The sequence below is a fragment of the Arachis hypogaea genome, chromosome 16 (genome assembly GCF_003086295.3).
Source record: "Arachis hypogaea cultivar Tifrunner chromosome 16, arahy.Tifrunner.gnm2.J5K5, whole genome shotgun sequence".
Lineage (NCBI taxonomy): Eukaryota > Viridiplantae > Streptophyta > Magnoliopsida > Fabales > Fabaceae > Arachis > Arachis hypogaea.
The window spans coordinates 119510358-119529120 of NC_092051.1; the positions used below are offsets into that span (position 1 = coordinate 119510358).

At 35.1% G+C, this 18763-nt stretch overlaps 1 protein-coding gene and 1 non-coding gene across 2 annotated transcripts; one reads left to right on the plus strand and one right to left on the minus strand.

Annotated features, from left to right (window-relative positions):
* Nucleotides 1-6607: 6607 nt before the first annotated feature.
* On the plus strand, nt 6608-6714 carry LOC112760592 (small nucleolar RNA R71). Its single transcript, XR_003181025.1, has one exon. It is a non-coding gene; the product is annotated as a small nucleolar RNA R71 (small nucleolar RNA).
* A 5581-nt stretch (nt 6715-12295) lies between these two features.
* On the minus strand, nt 12296-16879 carry LOC112754748 (hydroxyisourate hydrolase). The gene is made up of 13 exons (XM_025802500.3): nt 16455-16879; nt 16325-16388; nt 15500-15555; nt 15271-15346; nt 15073-15144; nt 14902-14989; nt 14501-14762; nt 14209-14324; nt 13912-14132; nt 13619-13647; nt 13259-13346; nt 13066-13156; nt 12296-12775 (listed from the first exon to the last, which is right to left on the minus strand). Exons 1-13 carry the CDS (start codon nt 16632-16634, stop codon nt 12529-12531), a joined length of 1590 nt encoding a protein of 529 aa, XP_025658285.1. The 5' UTR covers nt 16635-16879; the 3' UTR covers nt 12296-12528.
* Nucleotides 16880-18763: the final 1884 nt, after the last annotated feature.

Consider the following 18763-nt stretch of genomic DNA (forward strand, 5'->3'; position numbering starts at 1 on the left):
ACTAAAATATACTAAAAACTACCTAAAAACAATGCCAAAAAGCGTATAAATTATCCGCTCATCACAACACCAAACTTAAATTATTGCTTGTCCCCAAGCAACTGAAAATCAAATAGGATAAAAAGAAGAGAATATACTATAAATTCCAAAGTATCAATGAAACTTAGCTCCAATTAGATAAGCGGGACTAGTAACTTTTTGCCTCTGAACAGTTTTGGCATCTCACTTTATCCTTTGAAGTTCAGAATGATTGGCATCTATAGGAACTCAGAATGTAGATAGTGTTATTGATTCTCCTAGTTCAGTATATTGATTCTTGAACACAGCTACTTTATGAGTCTTGGCCGTGGCCCTAAGCACTTTGTTTTTCAGTATTACCACCGGATACATAAATGCCACAGACACATAACTGGGTGAACCTTTTCAGATTGTGACTCAGCTTTGCTAGAGTCCCCAATTAGAGGTGTCCAGGATTCTTAAGCACACTCTTTTTGCTTTGGATCACGACTTTAACCGCTCAGTCTCAAGCTTTTCACTTGACACCTTCACGCCACAAGCACATGGTTAGGGACAGCTTAGTTCAGCCACTTAGGCCAGGATTTTATCCCTTTGGGCCCTCCTATCCATTAATGCTCAAAGCCTTGGATTCTTTTTACCCTTGCCTTTTAGTTTAAAGGGTTACTGGCTTTTTGCTCTTGCCTTTCGGTTTAAGGAGCTCTTGGCTTTTTCTGCTTGCTTTTTCTTTTTCTTTCTTCTTTTTTTTTTCTTTTATTTTCACCATTTTTTTTCGCAAGCTTTGTTCTTCACTGCTTTTTCTTGCTTCAAGAATCAATTTTATGATTTTTCAGATTATCAATAACATTTCTCCTTTTTTATTATTCTTTCAAGAGCCAACAATTTTAACATTCATAAACAACAAATTCAAAAATATGCATTGTTCAAGCATTCATTCAGAAAATAAAAAGTATTGTCACCACATCAAAATAATTAAACTAATTTCAAGGATGAATTCAAAATCATGTACTTCTTGTTCTTTTGTGATTAAAAACATTTTTCATTTAAGAAAGGTGATGGATTCATAGGACATTCATAGCTTTAAGACATGGACACTTAAACACTAATGATTATGTAATAAAGACACAAACATAAATAAACATAAAGTATAGTAAACGAAAAATAGAAAAATAAATAAATAGACAAGGAGATTAAGGAACGGATCCACCTTAGTGAGGGTGGCGTCTTCTTCCTCTTGAAGAACCAATGGTGCTCTTGAGCTCATCTATGTCTCTTCCTTGCCTTTGTTGCTCCTCCCTCATAGCTCTTTGATCTTCTCTAATTTCATGGAGGAGGATGGAATGCTCTTGGTGCTCCACCCTTAGTTGTCCCATGTTGGAACTCAATTCTCCTAGGGAGGTGTTAATTTGCTCCCAATAGTTTTGTGGAGGAAAGTGCATCCCTTGAGGCATCTCAGGGATTTCATGATGAGGAATTTCCTCATGCTCTTGTTGAGGTCCATGAGTGGGCTCTCTTGTTTGCTCCATCCTCTTTTTGGTGATGGGCTTGTCCTCTTCAATGAGGATGTCTCCCTCTATGACAATCCCATCCGAATTGCAGAGGTGACAAATGAGGTGAGAAAAGGCTAACCTTGCCAAAGTGGAGGACTTGTCAGCCACCTTGTAGAGTTCTTGAGGTATAATCTTATGAACTTCCACTTCCTCTCCAATCATGATACTATGGATCATGATGGCCCGATCCACAGTTACTTCGGATCGGTTGCTAGTAGGAATGATAGAGCGTTGGATGAACTCCAACCATCCTCTAGCCACAAGCTTAAGGTCATGCCTTCTCAATTGAACCGGCTTGCCTCTTGAGTCAATTTTCCATTGAGCTCCTTCCACACATATGTCCATGAGGACTTGGTCCAACCTTTGATCAAAGTTGACCCTTCTAGTGTAGGGGCGTGTGTTTTCTTGCATCATTGGCAAGTTGAACGCCAACCTTACAATTTCCGGACTGAAATCTAAGTATTTTTCCCGAACCATTATAAGCCAATTCTTTGGGTTTGGATTCATACTTTGATCATGGTTCCTAGTGATCCATGCGTTTGCATAGAACTCTTGAACCATTAAGATTTCGACTTATTGAATGAGATTGGAGAGAACTTCCCATCCTCTTCTTCTAATCTCATGTCGGATCTCCGGATACTCACTCCTTTTGAGCTTGAAAAGGACCTCAGGGATCACCTTTTTCTTGGCCACAACTTCATAAAAGTGGTCTTGATGGACCTTTGAGATGAATCTCTCCATCTCTCATGACTCAGAGGTAAAAGCAATTGCCTTCCCTTTCCTCTTTCTTGAGGATTCTCTGGCCTTAGGTGCCATTAATAGTTATGGAAAAATAAAAAGCAATGCTTTTACCACACCAAACTTAAAATGTTTGCTCATCCTCGAGCAAAAGAAGAATGAAAGTAGTAGAAGAAGAAGAAAATAGAGGAGATGGAGGGAGATATGTGGTTTGGCCAAGGGGTAGAAGTAGTAGTTGTAATGTGTGAAAATGAAGGAGTGGTGAGGGGTTTATATAGGGGTGGGGGAGGGTTAGGTTTTGTGATTAGGGTTGGGTTTGGGAGGGAAAAAGGGTTTTGAATTTAAGGTAGATGGGGTTTTAGGGGAAAGTGAATGAGGTGATTGGTGAAGGGTATCTGGGAAAGAGATATGGAGGTGATTGGTGAAGGGTATTTGGGGAAGAGTGTTATGAAAAGGTGTGAAGAAGAGAGAGAGAGAGAGTGAGTTGAGATTGGTGGGGATCCTGTGGGGTCTACAGATCCTGAGGGGTCAAGGACTTAGCATCCCTACTCCATTTAGGCGTGTAAATGCCCTTAGAGTACAATCCTGGCGTTTAACGCCAGACTGCTGCTTATTTCTGGCGTTAAACGCCAAGTTGTAGCCTGTTTCTGGCGTTTAACGCCAGACTGTAGCCTGTTTCTGGCATTTAACGCCAGCTTGATGCTTCTTTCTGGCGTTAAACGCCAGTCTGATGCTTCTTACTGGCGTTTAAACGCCAGTAAGCTTATCCTCCAGGGTGTGTTGTTTTTAATGCTGTTTATTATTCTGTTTTTAATTTTTCAGTTATTTTTGTGACTTCACATGATCATCAACCTACAGAAAACATAAAATAACAATGGAAAATAAATAGATATAATTAAATAACATTAGATTGTCTCCCAATAAGCGCTTCTTTAATGTCAATAGCTTGACAGTGAGCTCTCATGGAGCCTCACAGATAATCAGAGCAGGGTTGGGGCCTCTCAACACCAAACTTAGAGTTTGGTTGTGGCCTCCCAACACCAAACTTAGAGTTTGAATGTGGGGGATTTTGTTTGACTCTGTATTGAGAGAAGCTTTTCATGCTTCCTCTCCATGGTTACAAAAGGAGAACCTTGAGTCTTGAATACAAGGTAGTCCTCATTCAACTAAAGGACCAACTCTCCTCTGTCAACATTAATAACAGCTTTTGCTGTGGCTAGGAAGGGTCTGCCAAGGATGATAGATTCATCTTCATCCTTCCCATTGTCTAGGATTATGAAATCAGCAGGGATGTAAAGGCCTTCAACCTTTACTAACACGTCCTCTACTAGTCCATAAGCCTGTTTTATTGATTTGTCTGCCATCTCTAGTGAGATTCTTGCAGCTTGTACCTCAAAGATTCCTAGTTTCTCCATTACAGAGAGTGACATGAGGTTTATCCCTGACCCCAGGTCACATAGAGCATTCTCAAAGGTCATGTTGCCTATGGTATAAGGTATGAAAAATTTTTTGGGATCCGGTTTCTTCTGAGGTAATGTCTGCCTCATTAATGCATTCAGTTCATTAGTGAACAAGGGGTGTTCATCCTCCCAAGTCTCAGTACCAAATAACTTGGCATTCAGCTTTATGATTGCTCCTAGATATTTAGCAACTTGCTCTTCAGTGATGTCTTCATCCTCTTCAGAGGAAGAATATTCATCAGAGCTCATGAATGGCAGAAGAAAGTTCAATGGAATCTCTATGGTCTCTGTAAGCCTCAGATTCTTTTGGTTCCTCAAAGGGAAACTCCTTTCTGTCCAGAGGACATCCCATGAGGCTTTTCTCACTGGGACTCACGTCCTCCTCACTCTCTCCAGGTTCGGCCATGTTGGTCATGGTTATGGCCTTGCCCTCTCTCTTGGGATTTTCTTCTGTATTGCTTGGGAGAGTACTGGGAGGAGTTTTAGTAATCTTCTTACTCAGCTGACCCACCTGTGCCTCCAAATTTCTAATGAAGGATCTTGTTTCATTCATGAAATTTAGTGTGATCTTGGATAGATCAGAGACTATGGTTGCCAGGCCAGAATGGCTCTGTTCAGAATTCTCTGTCTGTTGCTGAGAAGATGATGGAAAAGGCTTGCTATTGCTAAACCTATTTCTTTCACCATTATTGTTGAAGCCTTGTTGAGGCTTCTGTTGGTCCTTCCATGAGAAATTTGGATGATTTCTCCATGAAGGATTATAGGTGTTTCCATAGGGTTCTCCCATGTAATTCACCTCTGTCATTGCATGGTTCTCAGGATCATAAGCTTCTTCTTCAGAAGATGCTTCTTTAGTACTGTTGGATGCAGCTTGCAATCCATTCAGACTCTGAGAAATTGATGAGCGAAAAATTTATACGCTTTTTGGCAGTATTTTTACATAGTTTTTAGTATGATTTAGTCAGTTTTTAGTATATTTTTATTAGTTTTTAAATAAAATTCACATTTTTGGACTTTACTATGAGTTTGTGTGTTTTTCTGTGATTTCAGGTAATTTCTGGCTGAAATTGAGGGACTTGAGCAAAAATCAGATTCAGAGGTTGAAGAAGGACTGCAGATGTTGTTGGATTCTGACCTCCCTGCACTCAAAGTGGATTTTCTGGAGCTACAGAAGTCCAAATGGTGCGCTCTTAGTTGCGTTGGAAAGTAGACATCCAGGGCTTTCCAGCAATATATAATAGTTTATTCTTTTCTCGAGTTTAGATGACACAAACTGGCGTTCAACGCCAACTTTCTGCCCTATTCTGGAGTTAAACGCCAGAAACAGGTTGCAAAGCAGAGTTAAACGCCAGAAATAGGTTACAAACTGGCATTTAACTCCAAGGAAGACCTCTGCATGTGAAAGCTTCGATGCTCCGTCCAAGCACACACCAAGTGGGACCGGAAGTGAATTTCTGCATCATTTACTCATTTTTGTAACCCTAGTAACTAGTTTAGTATAAATAGAACTTTTTACTATCATGTTAAGAATCCGATCTTTGATTAGTTTTATGCTATCTTAGACCTTTATGGGGGCTGGCCATTCGGCCATGTCTGGACCTTCATCACTTATGTATTTTCAACGGTAGAGTTTCTACATACCATAAATTAAGGTGTGGAGCTCTGCTGTTCCTCATGAATTAATGCAAAGTACTATTATTTTTCTATTCAATTCAAGCCTATTTCTTCTCTAAGATATTCATTCGCACACAAGAATATGATGAATGTGATGATTATGTGACGCTCATCACCATTCTCACTTATGAACGCGTGCCTGACAACCACTTCCGTTCTACATGAAAACAAGCTTGAATGCATATCTCTTAGCCTTCTGATTCATGATAAGAATCTTCGTGGTATAGGCTAGAATTATTGGCGGCCATTCTTGAGGTCCGGAAAGTCTAAACCTTGTCTGTGATATTCCGAGTAGGATCTGGGAAGGGATGGCTGTGACGAGCTTCAAACTCGCGAGTGCTGGACGTAGTGACAGACGCAAAAGGATTACTGAATCCTATTCCAGTATGATCGAGAACCGACAGATGATTAGCCGTGCAGTGACAACGCATTTTGGACCATTTTCACTGAGAGGACGGGATGTAGCCATTGACAACGGTGATGCCCTACATAAAGCTTGCCATGGAAAGGAGTATGAAGGATTGGATGAAGACAATAGGAAAGCAGAGGTTCAGAAGGAACAAAAGCATCTCCATACGCTTATTTGAAATTCTCACCAATGAATTACATAAGTATCTCTATCTTTATTTTACGTTTTATTTATCTTTTAATTATTAAAACTCTATAACCATTTGAATCCGCCTGACTGAGATTTACAAGGTGACCATAGCTTGCTTCAAGCCAACAATCTCCGTGGGATCGACCCTTACTCACGTAAGGTTTATTACTTGGACGACCTAGTGCACTTGCTGGTTAGTTGTGCGAAGTTGTGACAAAGAACTAAGAGTATGAACGTGCATATTAAGTTTTCAGCGCCGTTACCAAGGAATGAACGATCACAATTTTGCCACACCAGAAATCATATTGACTTGCTGAGTCAATATTTTGTTCTGAGCTAATATGGAATTCAGAGTATCAATTTTAAGAACTCTTTTCTTCTGAGGCATCCCATTGTTCACAGGACTCCTCTCAGAGGTGTACATGAACTGGTTATTTGCAACTATTTCAATGAGTTCCTGAGCTTCTTCAGGGGTTTTCAGATGAAGAGATCCTCCTGCAGAATGGTCCAATGACATTTTTGACAACTCAGACAGACCATCATAGAATATATATATGATGCTCCATTCTGGAAGCATGTCAGTAGGACACATTTTGATCAATTGCTTATATCTTTCCCAAGCTTCATAGAGGGACTCACCTTCCTTCTGTCTAAAAGTTTGGATTTCCACTCTAATATTGCTCATCTTTTGAGGTGGAAAGAATTTGGCCAGGAAAGCACTGACTAGCTTTTCCCAAGAGTTCAGGCTTTTCTTAGGTTGTGAATCCAACCATGTTCTAGCTCTGTCTCTTACAGCAAAAGGGAAAAGCATAAGCCTGTAGACCTCGGGATCAACTCCATTGGTCTTGACAGTGTCACAGATTTACAAGAATTCAGCGAAGAACTGATGAGGATCTTCCAATGGAAGTCCATGAAACTTGCAATTCTGTTGCATTAGAGAAACTGATTGAGGCTTAAGCTCAAAGTTATTTGCTCCAATGGTAGGAATTGAGATGCTTCTTCCATAGAAGTTAGAAGAGGGTGCAATAAAGTCACTAAGAATTTTGAAAAGATGGTGAGGAGTTTTCGAAAATTAGAGAGATAAAAAAAAGTAGTTAGGTGGTTTTCAAGAAGATAGGAAATAGTAAACTTTTAAAATTAAATAAAAAGTCAAGTAGTTAATTGAACAAGATTTGAAAATCAAATTTGAAAAGATGAGAAGTTAGAAAAGATTTTGAAATTGAGTTTTAAAAAAGATATGATTGAAATTTATTTTGAAAAAGATTTGATTTTTAAAATTAAAGTTAATTACTTGACTAGCAAGAAACAAAAAGATATGATTCTAAAATTTAAAGATTAAACCTTTCTTACTAGGCAAGTAACAAACTTAAAATTTTTGAATCAATCACATTAATTGTTAGCTTTAATTTTGAAAATATGAAATATAAATAAGAAAAAGATTTTGAAAATAAATTTTAAAAATTTCAAAAATATGAAAGAAAAAATGAAAAAGATTTTATTTTTGAAAAAGATTTGAAAAAGATAGAATTTTTAAATTGAAAATTTGACTTAACTAATAAGAAATAATTAAATTTTAAAACTTTATGACTAAATCAAACCAAATTTTTGAAAATTATGAGCAAAATAAGGAAAAGATATTTTTTTTAATTTTTAATTTTTAATGAGGAGAGAGAAAAACTTAAAAATGATGCAGAACATGAAAATTCAAGATCAAAACACATGATGTATGCAAGAATACTTTAAATGTCAAGATGAACACCAAGAACACTTTGAATGTCAAGATGAACACCAAGAACTTATTTTTGAAAATTTTTAAGAAAAGAAAAAAAATACAAGACACCAAACTTAGAAATTTTCAAACTTTAGACACTAACAAATTGAAAATGCATATGAAAAATAAGAAAAGACACAAAACATAAAAATGCAAAGATCAAACAAAGAAGATCATCAAGAACAACTTGAAGATTATGAAGAACACAACTCAATGCATGGATTTTCGAAAATTTAAAGAAAAGTTAAAAAGATGCAATTGACACCAAACTTACAATTTGACACTAGACTCAAACAAGAAACACAAAATTATTTTTGGTTTTTATGGTTTTATTAATTTTTTTGTATTTTTCAAAAATTATTTGAAAAAGAAAAATAAGGATTTCAAAATTTTTAATAAGAATTCCAGGAATCATGCAATGTTAGTCTAAAACTCTGGTCCAGGAATTAGACATGGCTTACTAGCCAGCCAAGCTTTCAGTGAAAGCTTCGGTCTAAAACACTAGACATGGCCAATGGCCAGCCAAGCTTTAGCAGATCATTACAAATAACAGCTAAATTGATGAGAAAGACAAAGAAGCTCTTCTAAGGATAAGTGAAACCTCGGTCCAAAAGATTAGACATGGCTTAACAGCCAGCCAGGATTCAACATATCATCATGAAACTCTAGAATTCATTCTTAAAAATTTTAAAGAACATAGAATAATTTATTAAAAATTTTTTTTGAAAATTTTTTTGAAAATTAAAATTAAAATTAAAATGCTTAAACATAAAATAAAATTACCTAATCTGAGCAACAAGATGAACTGTCAATTGTCCAAACTCGAACGATCCCCGGCGACGGCGCCAAAAACTTGGTGCACGAAATTGTGATCTCAACGGTGCCAAAAACATGGTACGCACGATTGTAATCTCAACTCATTTTCACAACTCCGTACAACTAACCAACAAGTGTACTGGATCGTCCAAGTCATAAACCTTACGTGAGTAAGGGTCGATCCCACGGAGATTGTCGGCTTGAAGCAAGCTATGGTCATCTTGTAAATCTCAGTCAGTCAGATTCAAATGGTTATGAGGTTTTGATAATTAAAATATAAACAAAATATAAAATAAGATAGAAATACTTATGTAATTCATTGGTGGGATTTCAGATAAGTGTATGGAGATGCTTGTTGCTTCTGAATCTCTGCTTTCCTACTGTCTTCATTCAATCATTCATACTCATTTCTATGGCAAGCTGTATGTTGGGGATCACCGTTGTCAATGGCTACCATCCGTCCTCTCAGTGAAAATTGTCCAAATGCGCTGTCACCGTACGGCTAATCATCTGTTGGTTCTCACTCATGTTGGAATAGGATCCATTGATCCTTTTGCGTCTGTCACTACGCCCAACACTCGCGAGTTTAAAGCTCGTCATAGTCATCCCATCCCAAATCCTACTCAGAATACCATAGACAAGTTTTAGACTTTTCGGATCTCAAGAATGCTGCCTATTGATTCTAGCTTATACCACGAAGACTCCGATCTTTCGGAATGGAGGCTAAGAGATACACACTCAAGCTATTGCAAATAGAACGGAAGTGGTTGTCAGGCACGTGTTCATAGGTGAGAATGATGATGAGTGTCACGGATCATCACATTCATCAGGTTGAAGTACGAGTAAATATCTTGGAATAAGAATAAGCTTGAATTGAATAGAAAAACAATAGTACTTTGCATTAATTCATGAGGAACAACAGAGCTCCACACCTTAATCTATGGAGTGTAGAAACTCCACCGTTGAAAATACATAAGTGAAAATAGTGTTCATTGGCTTTGGCCCCAGAGGGGAAACCAGAATGACCAAGACCTCGAATACAATAGTAAAAAGTCCTATTTATACTAAACTTAATTACTAGGGTTTACAGAGATAGGTAAATGATGCAGAAATCCACTTTCGGGGCCCACTTGGTGTGTGCTTAGGCTGAGCATTGTGCTTTACACGTGTAGAGACTTCTCTGGGAGTTGAACGCCAGGTTGCAGCTTGTTTGTGGCGTTTAACTCTGGTTTGTAACCTGTTTCTGGCGTTTAATGCCAGAATAGGGCAGAAAGTTAGCGTTTAAACGCCAGTTTGCGTCGTCAAAACTTGGGTAAAGTATGAACTATTATATATTGTTGGAAAGCCCAGGATGTCTACTTTCCAACGCAATTGAGAGCGCGCCAATTGGTCTTCTGTAGCTCCAGAAAATCCACTTCGAGTGCAGGGAGGTCAGAATCCAACAGCATCTGTAGTCCTTTTTCAGCCTCTAAATTAGATTTTTGCTCAGGTCCCTCAATTTCAGCCAGAAAATACCTGAAATCACAGAACAATACACAAACTCATAGTAAAGTCTAGAAATATGATTTTTGAATAAAAACTAATGAAAATATAATAAAAAGTAACTAAAATATACTAAAAACTACCTAAAAACAATGCCAAAAGCGTATAAATTATCCGCTCATCACTTAGTTTCAAGCTTTTCAAGCCACTCTCAGATCCAACACCAATCTTCTTCAAGTTATTATTGTCTCCATCTAAGTAAGACACCTGAAATCGCCGTCACAATCACTCCACTGACTACATTGAACTATCACATTTGGTCTAGATATGTGCGGATCTGTCTGAAATCAAAGAACAAAATTAGATTCATCGAATAGCATATTGCTCAAACCAACTCCAATAAATAATTTGTATGATGCTTGGGACAGCTGCAACACGTTTGTGCTGTCATGGCTAAACATAACTGTGGAAAGACATCAAACATCGATTATATGAGGATGATCTATTTCGGATCGCCGAACTTGAGAAGAATCTGTTCAGCATAAAACAAGGTGAGTTATCCATCACTTCAGACCCATACTAATTTGTGCTTGCTTGAGTAATTATAGCTATGGATTATACATAATGAGATAATATGAATTGTAAGTGTGCACTCTCAGATTATGTTACTTAAATACCTTCTAGACGTGAATACTGCCTTCTCTCTTTTTCAACAAAAGAGACAAATAATACATCTCACTGAATCAGATTATAAAATACTAGTGAATACTATTTACACTAAATCTGTAATTGTCAATACCTTTGAGACATATCAGAGTGGTCAAGACAATACCAAATTCGTCAATATTAAATGTGAAAAAGGCCAATTTAGGACCAACAATATTAGAGAAAGAGAAAGAGAGCGTGGTGGTAAAGGTGGCAGAGGTAATGGGAGAGGAGCTCCCAAGCTTTGTTTTTGTCTTTTGGTGGATACATGCAACCAAATCACTCTAATGAAGTATCACATTCAGCTAATACAGTAAACTCAATAATAGCTACGAATAATGCAGAATGTCTACATCTATTATCAAAAATGAAGACAAGATTAGTTTGGATGGAATATTCTCAAATAGTCAGAAGGAAGCATTTATTGTACTATTTCATTAATATAAAGAACCTCTTCATGATAAAAATTAGCAACCATTCGTGCTCCTTCAGTTGATATATTTTACCTTATTTCTCTTTCCGACCTTAAATTGAATTTCCACGATTGAATTTTAGATATTGAAGCAAGTGTTCATATTTGCTTTAGTCTTAAATATTTTTATTCTATTAAACACATTAATCCAATTAAAATTATTATACCAAATAGGTTATAGGATGTTACAATCTTATGTGGAACAGTTTCTTCTCAATTGATTTTTATTTGATTGAGATTTTATATGTGCCAAGTTTTAAATGTAATTTTGTTTCTATTTCAAAAGTAACTAATATCTTATCTTGTTTTATGTCCAATTTAAAAACTTTTTTTTTTCCTTTCCCTTTTGGTACTAGATAGTGTTTGTGGATTTTGTGATTCTTGAAGTTGATATTATTTTTTCTTTGGTTACAAGGAAGGGGCGTAATTGCATAACACTAGGTGCTTCCTGGGGACTATGTTCAAGGTTTTCAATAAAAAGCGGTGGCTCTAGCTTTTTTGGTAAGCTGAGAATTGTAAAGGGGAGAAAATAATTAAAACGAAAAAATTGTCGTTGGCTGAATTTTGTCTGAGATATGGATGGTTATAAACTTATAATTAATGAATATGTCTACCTGAAATTGATGCAACTAAAAATTATAAAATGTTGTTATTGGATGATAAAACAATATACAAAAATGTTAAATGAAATAATTTAAATAGAAACTTTTCTAATCATACTAAGAATAAAGAAAATTTATCATTTCTTAAAAACAAAAAAAAATTAATTTTAATACATTTATATTGTAAAATGTTTAGGGAACATGTTAAATATATATGATTACATGCATATGAGTTGTAAACTCTTATACTCTCTACTTAATTAAACATTTAAAAAATTTAATTATATAATTATATCCTAAACTTTAAACTTATAAAAAAATGTTATATGCATTACTTTTGTGCATCTCTCTGAGTCTCTTGTACACCTTCAACTTTTAATATTAAAACTGATTGATAAAAGGTGAGAAAATATAAAAAAAAATCTGTCTTTTATATTATAAAAGAAAGGTGTGTATATAAAATAATACAAATATTATTTATGCATAAGAAAAAAAGAGAAAATTTAGGTAGGAACTAAGAAGGGAAAAGGAACAGAGTCCACACACAATGATTATTTGTTTTGGGAAATCCATATCTATTTGTGAAATTTAAGCATAACTGCATGAGCAGATGAAACTCCTATATATATAAACAAGTTCAAGTGGCTATTGAGACAAACGGCCAATGGAAACAAGGGATGAATCTTTCTCTAGTTCAATGGCTCCAACACCAGAGGTGTTTCCACCCTTCAAGAAATTCCCATACCATTCTGCAGAGAGTTTTGGGTATCTCTTCAACTTTGGATCATCCCTATCAACATAGTACAGGCCAAAGCTTGCATTATACCCATCCAATAACTCAAATACATCCATGAAAGACCATGCAAAGTATCCCTTTATGTTTGATCCATCTCTGAGAAGAAAAATTTGGGATTACATGAGAAAATTATTAACACATAGAAAAGCATAGGTAGTTTCCTTTTATGAGGATCTAATTCAGAATCCAACTAATCTGGTTCGAGCTGAATCGGCTCACTTTAAGGTAACTCGTTAGCCAAAAATCAGTTTTCACATATTATGTAATCAAAATTTTGAAAAGTCTATTTTTAACTTTTTAAATAAGCTAAATAGAGTAGTAACTCATAAGAAAAATAAGTTCTCAATTCTATTTTTTTAACCATAAAAAACCAGCAACTGCGTTACCTTATGGAATCAAGCACAGCACCAATATATCCATGCAAGTATTCCACCCTTTTCACATCTTGAAGTGATGAATTCCTTGGTGTCCGTTGACCTAACAAAACAAGCCATTTATCACACTTTACCAGTGGCACAACGTATTATAATAATTTGCATTCACCCCGTTGCTGAACTAATATATGAAAGAGAGAGAGACCATTTTCATATATGAATATGGGAGGATTGCCATAAAGGATCTTCATGATATTCAGCTCTTCACGTAAAGTCCATGGTGTGACAGGGTACTGAATAAAGGTAATGCCGTGTAGTTATGCAACTAAGTAATCTAAATAAGTGAACCAACAAGTTTAGAAGAATAACTACAGTATGTTTTAATTTTAGGACTATGCTACGTATACACCAAAATCAATCACTAAAGTCAACTACCAGTATAAAATACATGTTAGAATACAAATGCACATTAAAAATAAATTAAACCACACATGTATTTATATACAAATACATTGGTGACTGATTTTGGTGTACGAATAGCATTTTTGTTAATTTTAACATTTACCTCTTCATTCGAAAACAAGGCCGGTCCAACTGCCAAAATCAGGAAAGGTGGTTAGTTATTTAAACTTGCTACCCCCAATTACTAAGGTGTAAATTATTGGAGGGTAAGGTGCTAAATGATATGGAAGTTAAATTTAATGGAAACTGTTAGGATCCATGATAAGAGACGAGAAAATTCTATATTCAGAATGATAGTTGTAAATATGTGTGGAATGCAATTGGTACAGCATGCTCATGTGACCAGGTCCAATCTTATTCGAAATTGATTATCCTTAAACATAATGAAATACATACAGATCAGCTGTGCTGCCATGTCTGTGTCATAGTCTCGCAGATTCCTCTTCAGTGCGATAGAATTGTCTGTGATATTAAGGTTGTCGTAAAATATCACGCCTATAAAGTCACATGAACCCTTCAACTGTGCAGATTCGCGGTCTGAGAAGGTTGGAATTCTGGAACCTGCATTAGTCTTCATGGAAATGGGATAGTCTCCGTGCACCAAGGGTCCCAAAATCCTGCAGAATAAATTAAAAATCAACGAGTCTACAGTTTTGAAGAGAAAAACCACATAATATAAGGTCTCTAACTTACCAACCAATGAAAAAATCGCGAGCTCTTTGAGTGGCTGCCCAGTCTTCATCTGTATCATTTGCAGGAATGAAACCGAATGAATAGACTGCAATGCCAATAAACCCATGTTGCTTGTCCTGCAATATAACTTAGCCTCTATAGAATCATGAACATTCTTTGCCCCAAGAAAGGTTTCTATATGTGGAAGAATATTCTAAATTCAATATAGAAAGACTATGAACTTCAATTAAGAGTTGGTATAAGTAACTAAGTCAAAGCTTTTTCCTTTGCAACAAGTAAATACACTATATACCTTATACTTTCTTCTATACAATCTCACAGCTGAAGAATGTGATAGCAAAATATGATGAACTGCCAAGTAAGGCTCGGTTGTGGAGTCACCCCTACTGCTGTTATATTTCTTGCAAAATGGGGGCGAACATCGTGTAGGTGGGGTTGTTCCTTCGTCATAACCACCTATGGTGAAGACATTCGGCTCGTTCACAGTATTCCAATATAAGACTCTGTCACCGAACTCTCTGAAACACACATCTGCATAGTTTGTGAAGTCTCTTCTGCATTCACATTCAAGTGATTTTTAAATTCATATTTCTCAGTTCTTTCTACGGTTGTAAAATAAGCAATTCTGTCCTAAGCAAAAGAGTTTCACTGATTAATTCGAACAACACTATGTTCAAGGGTTCATGAACATACATGATTTTAGGACTAACCCATCCTCCGTATTCATCTTCGAGTGCCTGTGGAAGATCAAAATTGTGCAGTGTTACATGTGGTTGGATTCCTGCTCAATGGAAAGAAGGAACATATCAGTTGAAGAAGTAGCAATACATGGTATTTCAAATTAAGAAAACTCATCATACTTACCATTGCTAATGAGTTCATTGATGAAATTGTTATAGAATTGCAATCCCTTGGGATTGATGGGTCCTCTACCATCTGGGAAGAAAGAAAGAAGGAAAAGGCATTTTTCAAAGGCTTTACTATAGAAAATAATACTGAACATCAAATAAATTTCAACGTTTCTATTTAAAAACACAAGGTTGAGTTAGGAGTATTATATACTTGGAATCAATCTTGACCAAGAAATGGATAACCTATAGGCATCAAGGCCTGTTTCCACCATGAGTTTCACATCTTCCTGCAACATAAAATTATCAGAAACATTTGAAACTCCATTTTGCATTTCCTCAAACACATTATGTGCATATAATCAATTTTCCACAAATTATAAAAGTAAAAAACCACAATGTATGCAAATAATGGAAGAGAAGAGTATTAATGTATTATTGACCTTGTATTTGTGGTAGCCATCACAGGCTATATCTGCATTATCTCCATGCACAAACCCTGTTTTTCACTGAAATTGTTAATGTGGGAGCCCAACAAATAATTTGATTAGTTTTTTTTTTCCTGGCTGTGTATTAGTATTACCAGTTTCTCATAACTGATTCCCACTTAAGGAAAATTGATTCATAATGCCAATAATTGGTCATCAACTTTTTCCCTCCAATAAAATGTGGCTTAAGAATGATATAAAGATTTTGTTAGATACATTAACATATGTATGCTAGACTACTTATTTTTTTTCACAGTATCGTTAAAAATAGGAAGGAGGCCTTGGTGTAACAGTTGAGTTGTCTTCATGTAACCTCAAGATCAATGGTTCAAACCGTGGAATCAATCACTAGGCTCTCGTCGGGTTGGCTTGGTTAATATGCAAGGACAAATGTGGGAATATCTGGAGTTAATATTCACACTGGTCCTTGAAATTACACTCGCGACTCAATCTAGTATTCGAAGTTTCGATTTACTCGATTGGACTAGTGTAAGTCACGGATGTCAAGTTTGTGGACCAAATTGAGTAAATTGAAACTTTGTAGACTTGTAGACCAGATCAAAGTGCAAGTGTAACTTCGGAACCAATTTGAGTATTAACTTGGAATATATGTATATTAATAATATCTGTTACCTTTTGTACTGTAGTCCATATTTAGCAGGGAAAATCCAATATTATTTATTAACTCCCATGATAAATTGACAACCAATATGATAAACCATGACTCCAAAATTAATTACATGAACAAAGAGAAAAGCAAGAGCAAAAGAAGAAACTTACCAGCATGTGCATAAGTATCCCAAATGCTAGGAGTTCTTCCATCTTCATTAACAGCTCCTTCCCACTATATAAATACAATCATATATTAATATTAATTATATTAATGAAAAAGTTAATTAAGATGAAGTACCTGATAAGCAGAAGTGCCTGAACCAAAGACAAAATCAGTTGGGAAGTCATTTCTGTTATAGTCATCAGCACTAAGAACTAAACTCATACCCACAAAGTTCAGCAATAATAATAGTAAAAGGGTGAGCTTCAAAGCAATATTAATGCTCATCAAACCCAAACATGGTTCTGGTTTCATCATCTATCTATGTGACTATGTTAGTGTGTGTGTTTTTCTGGATCAATCCTGCTATCTTTGCAACTACATATGGTCATATGCTAATTTTGTATTTTGTTTTTTTTTTTTTTTTTTTGAAAGGTTGTCTACAACAGTGTGGATATCCCCACCTAATAATAATAAGTTTTGTGTTGGAAACTAAAAAATTCAATAAATAAATAAGTAATTTAAATATTTTATTCTTCTTCTTAAAACCTTAAACATTCTCCACAGTAGATTCAATATTCGGTCGATAATAAATTTTTATTATTTCAAAAAAATTATTTAGCAAATTTGTTAAAAGACAATTAAATTTATATTATATAAAACAATAATCTTTTCCTTTTATAGAAAGACTAAGTTGTCTGAAAATTTTAAAATAAATTATTCGAAAATAATGTATGTAGTTATTCTAAAATTTAAATAGACAATAAATAAATAAATGAGTCAATAAATGTTCCATACTTAGCTAGTAAATTAAGGAGACCCTACTTATCTGTGACAGAAATCTTCACGTGTCGCATTGACTTACAGTAGTGTGACACTCCTCCGTAGTTACGTCAGTAATCAGTTATCATATGCGGTGGGACTTTTTCCATAAATAAATAATTTAATTATTTTATTTATCAAAATATATAAATTATAGCATATTTATAAATAAATATAAATGTATCTCATTTATACTACAGAATTAAAAAAAATACATCTATTTTATTTACTGTATAAACGAGATAAATTAGTGTGATACATTGTAAATGAGATATACAAAATTTAAAAAAATATATTGTAAATAAAATACATTCATAATTATCTCATTTGTATTATAAATAAAATAAATTAATGTGATGTAAATTGATAAATACATTATAAATTATATATTTTAATAAATAAAATAATTAAATTATTTATTTATAAAAAAATATCCTATGCCATGTGATGATGTTGAAACAAAATCTCTTAAATTCAATATTAAATTTCAATCCTATTAAATATATATTAAAATTAGTTATTAGTATAAAATATATATTAAAAATATATATTTATCTATAAATAAAAAAATTATTTATACATTAAAATTAACTACTAAAATTATCTATTAATATAAAATATATATTAAAATATAAAATACATATTAAATGAGTTAAACAATATATATATATTTATACACAAAATATATAATAGTTAATTTTAGTATATACTTAATATGATTAATATACAAGATATATGATAATTGATTTTGATAACTAATGTTAGTATACAAATAACATTTTCGATTAGATTTAGTGATTATAAAATATCTTTTCATTTATATTTGTATTGAATACTAGTTTTTCCTTCAATAAGCCTCTGGTTTATTTTCTACTTCACATAAATACATAATCAATCTCTAAAGTAGATTATTCAAACTTTTGAACATGAACACTACAAAAATAAATAAAGAAATTTGTACAAGATGTCTCTGGTATGGGTTGAGACATGGATCGAGAACTTGCGGGTTGAGGTAGATGTCGGATCACTTAACTGGAGCAATGGGGGAGGTACCTGCAAAGACACTCCGACGCTCAAGTCAGAATGGATCTGAGAGGTATAAGGTGTGAGGAATGAATGAATACCTGGAGGGACCTAGGTCCTCTATTTATAGGTGATGATAAATATCTTATCTTATCTTATTTGGCTAAGATAAGAGAGACGTTTGAATTATCTTATCTTATCTTACTTGACTAAGATAAGGGAAACGTTTGAATTCGAAAATTGGTTAAGAGCTCTAGTGGGTCGGTTCCGGGCCTTCTGGAAGGGCGAAGCGGGTCGAACCCGGGTAACCGGGTTCGGGGACCGTTCCGGATATAGGATCCGTGGGCCGGATCCCTAACAGTTGCCCCCGGAGCGAGAGAGTGAGGATGCTCGGTCTCATCGCTGGAGGAACCTTTTCCTTGCCGTTTGTGGTTTGGCAAGGAGATCGTTGTTTGGTTTTTCCAATCGAGGTCGACGATTTGGGGAGTTCCTGGCCGTTTCATGGTCAGGCGAGGAGCGCGTTATTTGGGTGTTTCATCACATGCCGGGTTTGATGACCGTAACAGTTGCCCCCGGAGTATGAGAGTATGCTTTCTTGGTCT